The sequence below is a fragment of the Myotis davidii genome, unplaced genomic scaffold (genome assembly GCF_000327345.1).
Source record: "Myotis davidii unplaced genomic scaffold, ASM32734v1 scaffold825, whole genome shotgun sequence".
Taxonomy (NCBI): Eukaryota; Metazoa; Chordata; class Mammalia; order Chiroptera; family Vespertilionidae; genus Myotis; species Myotis davidii.
The window spans coordinates 72,718-82,096 of NW_006296541.1; the positions used below are offsets into that span (position 1 = coordinate 72,718).

At 46.8% G+C, this 9,379-nt stretch overlaps 1 protein-coding gene across 6 annotated transcripts in view; it reads right to left on the reverse strand.

The window, feature by feature from the left end:
* Nucleotides 1-2,109: 2,109 nt before the first annotated feature.
* The window catches only part of GMFG (glia maturation factor, gamma), an 8,652-nt gene continuing 1,382 nt past the window's right edge, over nt 2,110-9,379 (reverse strand). For 2 of the 6 annotated variants that reach the window (XM_006771946.2, XM_015569272.1), the window contains 7 exons: nt 7,153-7,220; nt 6,631-6,727; nt 6,461-6,510; nt 5,637-5,686; nt 2,975-3,057; nt 2,450-2,523; nt 2,110-2,304 (listed from right to left, as the gene is read on the reverse strand). In XM_006771946.2, coding sequence (XP_006772009.1) covers nt 2,233-2,304; nt 2,450-2,523; nt 2,975-3,057; nt 5,637-5,686; nt 6,461-6,510; nt 6,631-6,727; nt 7,153-7,155 — 429 coding nt within the window. In that variant the 5' untranslated portion in view covers nt 7,156-7,220 and the 3' untranslated portion in view covers nt 2,110-2,232. Of the gene's footprint in view, nt 2,305-2,449; nt 2,524-2,974; nt 3,058-5,636; nt 5,687-6,460; nt 6,511-6,630; nt 6,728-6,991; nt 7,103-7,127; nt 7,221-9,379 lie in introns of those variants that run through there. The other 4 variants (XM_015569271.1, XM_015569273.1, XM_015569274.1 and 1 more) reach the window with 4 other exon arrangements.

Consider the following 9,379-nt stretch of genomic DNA (forward strand, 5'->3'; position numbering starts at 1 on the left):
TCTCTCCCTCTCTCCCTCTCTCTCTCTTCCTGAAAATCAATAAAAATTTTGATTTTTTGAAAAATTGAAGGAACCCCCTGAAAAGGGATATGCTTTCTCTTTTAAGAGAGAGAGAGAGAAAGAGAGAGAGAACTAAGGAGCCTGGATCTGTGGGAGCCTAGAGGGGAGGTTAGTGGAAAGAGGGGAGGCAGTCCCTGATTTGTACCGTCCTGGAAGGAGGGGCCCCAAACCCAAAGCCACCACCTCTGTGCTGATTTTTTATTAGATAGTGTATTCTGTTCTGGCTTCTCTGATTAGTCCTTCCATAATCCTTCTGGCCAAACCTACTCTGCATTGGGCTGCTCCTCAGAATCTCTCTCTGATTGGTGCCTGTTTTCCAAACTCCCTGCTTCTGGTTGGGTAATTCCTTGTACATGCCTCTGTCTGACTAGATGGTTTGCAATAATAAGCTTGGACACAGACATAAGTTTAACTATTGGGGACGAGGAGGGACAAGTGGGAGGGAAGGGAGGAGGAGAAAGAGGGGGAGATGGCCCACCTAAGAAAGTGAGTGGCCAATTGGCCACAGAATAATAGCCTTGGGTTAAAGTTCTAACTACAGAGTCCTAGGTGTGGAACTTCAGGCAACCATTTTTAGTTTCTGTGCCTCTTTCTTCATCTGTACATTGGGGATAATGTACCTTCTTCATGGGACATTGTAAGAATTAAATGAGTTAATAATATCTATAAAGTGCTTATAGAAGTACTAGTACATAGGAAGCCCTCAGTCAGAGGATTAGCTATTATTATTAATTTGAACATGTAAGTGCACAACCTTGAACTACCTCTTTTGCCTCTCTGACCTCTGCAGGCCAGGGAATTGCTTGACCTCTTGATTGAATGACTTCTCCTATCCCCAGCCCTCCTCCTCTTCCATCCCTAGCCATCAGGGACTCAGGCTGTGATTAGAGGGAGGGGAAGAGACGTGCCTGGCAGAAAGATGAGGTAGGGCACCAGGACAAGTGTCAGAGGAAAGGAGCTCATCACACCCTAACCTTCCTCTCACTCCCTTCCCCCACAGAAAATTGAGGGCAGGGGATTTCTTTATGTAGAGTGATTCTATGCTGAATCCCTCAAGCAAGGCCTTGTCCTGCTTGGGAATAAGGGGGCAAGGGATGGACAAAGTGAGTGGTGAGGGTATGGTATATTCTGGCTGGGAAGAATGGGGAAGAGTTGGAGCTGGGGAGGGGCAGCCCAGGCCCTAGGTCACAATGCCATTGTTACCATGGCAACAGCCACCTCTATAGGGAACCTGGAAAGGAGTGGAGGAGGGAGCCAGGTCCCTGAATCTGGGGACACAGAGAAGAACTGAGACATGAAGGAGAAGCAATGAGACAGAAAGAGTGATTTATAACTATGAAGATCTGCCTGTCTGGGAATTTTCAGAGCCTAGTACACTGTTGGTTCTCAATAAATGTCCCTCAGAGACAGAAACAAAGCCTGAGGGTGTCAAATGCCCGGGGACGCCAGAAGACAGAAGAATCTCCAGACAGGGACAAATAGGCTGTCCCTTTCCTGCCCCCTCAACACCATACCCATTAGCGGTCCACTAAGGATCCTGGATCTTCTTTGCCTTCAGCACTGGAGCCTCTAGGTCTACCCAACCACACAAACAACCCACCCCAAGAACTCCCAAGCCCCTGAACAATTATGTTTGATCTTTCAACAACTTTCTGCATTTAAATTCTTCCTGACTGAGGCCTCACTGAGAAAAGTAGTATTCGGTGTAAGCTAATGCCTGCTTAACCCCTAGAGCTGGGAAGGGAAGGGAAGGGAGGAGGGGGGGAAACGGACAATCTCCTTTACTCTCAGGGACCCAGGTATTCTTAATCCCCTCCGGAGTGGCTCCTTCATGGATTCAAATATTCCCCCAATTCCTCCAGGAGACCGGGCCGCCCCCATACTTCCTAGGAAACCCCACAGGCTTCTTTCAGAGAAGCAGGTATCCTCCTTTCCTCCCGGAATTCAGCGGACATCCACTTGGTCTGCCTGCCCTCTGACGGCCTGAGGCTGGTACTGCAGGGACTGTCAGCTGGCGCCCGCAATGAGAAACAGAAACTGAGCCAGAAAGAGGATCTCTGAGTTCTTGCAGTTTAATTTCTTCGGGGTCTCGGATGTTCAGGTCCTAGGGGTCTGAATCCCCAGTTCCTTTGGGGACTCAGACATCAGGAATTCAGATCCCCAACCCAGAGGTCAACGAAAGAAAGACAACTTCTCTTGGAGCCAGGCCTCGGTGAGGTCATCAGTGGTGCGGATTTCAAACACCTGGGCGGAGAGAGTTCTCAATATCACGACCCATTCAGGAACTGAGAGAGCGAGGCCCCAGCCCCTTCCTCCCTCAGACCCAGGAGGCTAGACTCCCTGACCCCTCCTCCCTAACACTATGGGATCCTCAGCCCTAGGCCCAGACCTTTGTGAGCTCTGCAGTCTGCACCAGTCTGTTTTTACTCCCTGCATACATCATCTGTTGTTCGGGCTTGCAGCCTGCATGGAAAAGGGAGAAGGAAACATAACTGGGGGATCCTGGGGTATTCACTAAGGGGCCAGTAATCTCCTGTAGGCCCTGGAGTTTTCTAAGGGTCCTAGGAGCTGTTCTAAGGAGTCCCAGTTTTCAGTTTTGTCTAGGGGCTTGAAGTTATTCTGAGGGTCCTTGGAGATGGGACCCTCAGAATAACTCCCAGACAGGAGTTTCTAGGTTAAAAAAAAAAAAAAAACAAGAAAAGAAAAAGAAAAAAGGATTACTTACACATCTTGGGACTTAGGAGGATGGGTTGGGCTCATGAGAAATCTAAGCCCCCAACTTCCATGCACTGCCCTCCCAGTATTCACCAAGTCACTCACACATTCACACACACCTGCACTCTCAAACACTATCTTACATACCCCACACAGAATCTAAGACCCTATTCTCAGGATGGGTAGAGCTGAGTCTCACCCACAGGGCTGGAGAAGATGAAACACAAGGGGTAGGACACTCGGCCATCTTCGTGCACATACTTGTAGCTGTAAACCACGAACCTACACCAGTGAAAAGGAATTCAAATTCAGGACTTCAATGCCGATTACCTAAGTCTACAACCTTGAAATCTTGCATGAGTCTGAGAACCTAGGGTTAACAACTGAGACTGAAGGTACTGGCCTCAAACACAATAAATGATTAAAAATAATGATAATAGTAAGTGCTAAATAGAACTATCATATGATCCAGCAATTCCACTTCTGAGTATTTATGCAAAGAAAATGAAACACAAATTTGAAAAGATATATGCACCCCATGTCCATCACAGCATTATTTACAATAGCAAAATATGGAAACAAACTAAATGTCCATCGATGAATAAATGGATAAAGAAGATGTGGTTTATACATACAATGGAATACTATTCAGCCATTAAAAAGAAAGGAAATCCTGCCATTTGTGACAACATGGATGAAACGTTGAGACATTATGCTAAGTAAAATAAGTCAGACAAAGAAAGACAAATACTGTTATGATCTCACATTTGGAATTAAAAAAATAAACAAACAAAAAATCAAGTTCATAGATACAGAGAACAGATTGGTGGTTGCCAGAGGGAGGGGGTTGGTGGTGGGCAAAATGGGTGAGGGGGGTCAAAAAGTACAAACTTCCAGTTATAAAATAATAAGTCATGGGGATCTAATGTACAACATGGTGACTATCTATATATATATAACCGGCTAATATGCAAAGTGTCCCCTAGGAAGTTCAACCTGGAGTTCGATGGCTTGCTATGACGTGCGCTGACCACCAGGGGGCAGTGTGGAACAAAGGAAGGCCCTGGCTGGCAGCTGGAAGGGCCCAATAGGCCCTGATCGCCAGCCAGGTCTAGGGAACCTACCCATACACAGATTTCGTGTACCGGGGCTTCTAGTAATTAATAATACCGTATTGCATATTTGAAAGTTGCTAAGAGAGTAAATCTTAAAAGTCCTCATCACAAGAAAAAAAATGCTTTTGTAACTACGTGTGGTGACAGATGTTAACTAAATTTATTGTGCTGATCATTTCACTATATATACAAATATCAAATCACATTGTACACCTGAAACAGTAATGACATATACAGTAATGTCATATGTCAAATAGACCTCAATGAAAACATTTTAAAAAGAAAAACATAATGGCTTAAAAAAATAGTCAGTGCTACCCTGGCGAGTGTTGCTAAGTGGTTAGACCGCTGGCCCGCACACCAAAGGTTCATGAGTTCAATTCCTGGTCAAGGGCACATACTTGGGTTGCAGGTTCAATCTGGGCCCCAGTTCAGGCACCTGCAGAAGGCAACTAATCAATGTGTCTCTCTCACATTGATGTTTCTCTCTCTCTCTCTCTCTCTCACCTTCCTTCCCTCCCTTCTACTCTCTCTAAAAGTCAATGGAAAAATATCCTTAGGTGAGAATTAACAAAAAGTCAGTGCTTATTAACTCACAACAACCTTATGATGAAATTGCTATTTTATCCCTATACTACAGATGGGATAATTGAGGCCCAGAGAGGTGAAGTCACTTGCCCAAAGGTCTATGGGTACATTAGAACCTAGACTATAAATGCTCAACCACTATGTGATACTGTCCAGCTGGGGCTGAGACCAGGCCTGCCTACATAATTTGCCACACTCAGTGCTAACTGAAAATTGGGGGCCCCTTGTTCAAAAGACAAGAGAAAAACTTCTTCCTTTCTTCTGCAAGCTTTGCTGTCTTGGACATGGGAACACTTGAAAGGGGAGTGCAGATGCTTACAGGCACACTCTGGAACTTTCATTCAGGAGCAGGAGGTGTCTGACCCTAACCCTCCTGGAATCTGCACTCAGGCCCCCTGCCAGGGCATCACTGGGTGGTGCAGGGAGTGGATAGAGAACCGGTCCAGGGCTGGAGGTGGCACTGCCCCAAGCCCTAGCACATGCTCTATTGTCTCAGAAGACTTCATGAAAAAAACACAAATTCAAAGATAAAACAATAAAGGATTTCTAGACAGCAGGCAGCCGCAGAGCAATACCTCCCACATTTGAGGCTGCCTTCCGGATATGGGGCCCTTTGGGACTACACTTGTCAGACACCCAGGAGCTGGTTCTGGCTGGGATGGAGGCTCAAAATCCTCAGGCACCCAAAATTCACCTCAGGGGAAGTGGAAATCTAAACAGACCGGTTACCATAGAAGTGTCAGAGTGTTCCTCCACTCACAAAAAGCACCAGACTTACGTGGCTTCACACAAGATTTTCCCCAATTGTTAAATGTCAAATAATTTATTTGTTACCAGAAATATTCTGCAGCATTAAAGAGGAAGGAAATTTTCTTTCTTTTTATTTAATGAAGCAAGAGCAATGTTAAGGCTGAAACTTACCAAAGTTTGTATTTTTAAAAAAGCAAGCTCTAATTTCACATGTGATTATCAATGTAAAATTCTGCAACAAAATATTAGTATACTGTACACAGAGTCCTAGGATAAGAACTCCTGGCCTCAAACACAGAGATCCCAAGCTGGTGAATAGGACTGGAGCCCAAGCAGTCCGCTCAGTCCCCACCTCCATCATCACCCTCTCCCCATGGCCTGACCCTCCTGTTCCTTCCCCCAGGATACCTTGGCTGTCTTTCTGGCAACTCCATTTTTAGTTCCTCTGGAGAAATGTTCTGGGGGAGGAGGGAAAAAACAGAAGAAAATATTGCCATTAAACAAGCATTTATTATGTGCCAAGATACTGGTCTAAGTAACACACATGGACTAATTCGTTGAGCTCTTCCATAACTCTGTGGGGTAGGTCTTATTATTATCCCTACTTTACAGGTGAGCAAGCTGAGGCCCAGAGGTGTTAAGACACTGGCCCTAGATTGCACAGCAACTCTGAGCAGAGGAGTTCAAATATGAATCTGGGTTTAAATCATAACCACTTTACTATACCTCCTTTCAGACCAGAGGGAGCCCAACTCCTAGCCAATCCCCCTCCTCTGTCAAACAGCCCAGGCCCAGTCTCCACAGGCACCGCCCTAAATCCTTACCACAACACTATGAAGTAAGCCTTATTATCATTCCCATGTTATAGATAAAGACAGTGAGACCAAGAGAGGGTAAGGTTATATATTATAAAGGATGTCTGCTAACTTTTTATTAACTTATCTGGAAATTCTTTAAGTGCCAATAAAGTATTATCATTTTATTGAGCACTATGTGCCAGGCCTTCTAAACCCATTACAAAGATTAAATCATTGAATCCACAAACAACCCCATGAGGTCGGTACTGTTATCTCCATTTCATAGATGAGGAAGCAGAGACCCACACAGTCTCTTGCCTAAGATCACATCTGAGCGGGGACTTGACCTCCAGGTCTTTCTGGCCCCCAATGCCAGGCCCTTGGGTCTCCCAGCCCCACCCATTTCTGGGAGGTCCCATCCACCCAGCCCCTCACCTGAAATTCTTCCTCCAGCACCACCATCTGCCGGTCTTTGTCCACCTTCACTAGGGAGGGATGGCACACAGGGTTTAGTGAGGACACCCCTTCTAACTCAGGGACTCTAGTCCAGCCCTCGTCATATGTCCCCACCTCCCTCCCCTCCATCCAGGGAAAAGGACACTCACTTATTATGGCTGCATTATCTGTCTCTTTTCGAAAGCGGAATTTCCTCAGCTTTTCCTTTAGCTCTGGGTCCACCTCGCACACCACCAGGGAGTCCGACTGCAGCAGAGCCCAAAAAGCGCTGAGCAGGCCTCGCCTCAGTCCCTGCCCCCGGCCCAAGCCTCAGTGCCTCTATCTACTCATGAAGAGGAATGCTCTGACAGCCCCTATGCGGCCTTCATGACATGAGGAAAGGCACCTTTTCCCCAGGCAGACGCTGCCCCTCACCAGGGCACATACTTGGATTGTAGAGCAGAGGCCAAATTCCAGCCCTCCAGCAGGTATCCTTGGGCAAAACTCAAGGAAACCCCGAGATCTGTTTACCTGGGGCTAAACCAGGAACCACCGTCTCTCTTTCCCCAGCCTGGTCCTTCGCCACAGTGGGGGTCCCCTTCCCAGCCCCTTTTCTCCAACACACAGCCTGACCTTCACCCAGGCATCCTCCCAGCCCCAGACCCACCCCGAACGACCCCTGGCCCCCTGACCATGACTTTTCTGTCCACAGGCCTCTTCTTTTCTCAGTTCCGCTGTCTTCTAGGGGTGGGGACGAGGGCTGGGGAAAGAAGGGGGGCAGGGTGTGGGGTAGGGGAAAGGTTTCATACAACACCACATCCTGTTTATGCCCATTCTGGGACAACTGCTGCATAAGGCTCCTCCCCCTCCTTCCTTCCCCTAATCTGCCAGGACCTCCGAGCCTTTGAAATCACCTAGACTGGGGTTCAAATGCTGCCTTGCTATGTGACCATCGCTAAGTAACTTCACCCTCTGACTCAGGATTATTGTGAGGATAAAATAGCTTTACATGTCTCCAGGCATGGTGGACATTCTCCACACACAAAATAATGAGCTCTTTATCTCCTCCCCTCCTCCAGGAAGCCTTCCTGGATTTCCCCCCACTTAGAGTATTTTAACTCGAGCTGAAAAGGGGAGCTGCTAGTCAAACTGTCACCTACTATGTTGATGGGGAAATGGAGAGGACACAGGAGACACCATAGCAGCAGAGTAATGATGAATTTCTTCCTTAAGTTATTCAGCCTCACAGGCTTTATAATGGGCCCTACAACAATGGTGTTCAATCTTGTCAGACTAGGACCCCTTTTTTATTAAGTGTTTTGTATTGCTTCCTGTCTCATCCTGAAATGAAATTCCTGGATAATGTACCCTACTTACACACATACATTTTTTTAAAAAATCAATATAATGCTCTGTCATATAAAGGAGAAATGAAAAAGTAATTTATAGGAAAACCCTATGCATTTCAGTAAGAAACACAAGCAAACAAAAGAGAATTTTTGCAGATCCCAGCCCCATAATGGCTGCTTCCCTCCATAGTAGTGGACAAGCTTTTCTATTCCCCACTACCTCATACTGGATCCCACCCCTTCATCCACTTAAGGGCATCACTGCAGCTATCCCCCGTCTCCCAGTATCATCATATTCCCATCTCTCCTGGATCTGTCCCTCAGATAGGCAGTGTTACGTCTTCCATCTTAAAAACTATAAACCCCATCTCCTGCCCAGCCACTGCCCATTCGTTTCCTTCCCTTTTCAGCAAAACTTCTTGAAAGCATTGTTTACACTTGCTATTTGCAATTTCTCTTCCCAATTTTCCCTTCTAGTCTCTCCCAGCAGACTCTCACTCCTGTCCTTCTCCCCTGACCGGGCCACCAATGACCTGTATGGTGCTAGACCTCATGGTCAATTCTCATTCTTCATCTGACACCATCATCGCGCCCTGCGCTCTGGGCTTTTTTCACTTGGCTTTCAGGATACCACCCTCCCCAGGTTTCCCTCCGACTCCCCTGTCTGCTGCTCCTCCTGACAGTGGAGTGCCCCCTTCTCTTTCCCATCTACCTTCCTCCCTTCCTGTTCTCATCAGTCTCTTGCCTTTCAAAGAGGTTACCTTAATAATTTCTCCATCTGGGCATGCCCCCACCTCTACCAGTGGTACTCAACCTTCCTAATGCCGCGACCCTTTAATACAGTTCCTCATGTTGTGGTGACCCCCAACCATAAAATTATTTTCGTTGCTACTTCATAACTGTACTTTTGCTACTGTTATGAATCGTAATGTAAATATCTGATATGCAGGATGTATTTAGGCGACCCCTGTGAAAGGGGTCGCGACCCACAGGTTGAGAACCGCTGCTCTAGACTCTTACATCCAATGGCCAACCTGACATCTCCACCTGGATATCTTGGAGTCATCCTTGACCCTTCTCCTTCCTTTGACAACATACATTAGAACTTGTCAGCTTAGACCTTCCAACTGCAACCAGAACCTGCCCACTTCTCCCCCTCCACAGCCCATACCCTGGTCCTGCCACCTTCATCTTCTGCCTGAACACTTAGAAGCAGAAAGGAGTGAAGCCCCCTTCTCCCCTCTGCACTGTTTCCCTACTCCCCTTTTCCCACACTCTAATCTTCACAGGATTACCAGCAGGATCCTTATATAAACCAAGTCAGATGACATACTGCCTCTCTTAAAACCCTCCCTTGGCTCTCATATTATTGGGGTAAAAGCAAAAGCCCTTACAGTAGCCTTTAGAACGAAATTAGCTGCCATCGCCTCTCCTCCATTACCTCTTGGACCCTGTCTTCCACTACTCTCCCCTGTGCTCACTGCAGCTACTACGCTAGCCTTTGTGATTCTGTGAATAATCCCGCTCCTGGGCCTTTGCCCTTGCCATTAACTCAGGAACCCTCTTTCCC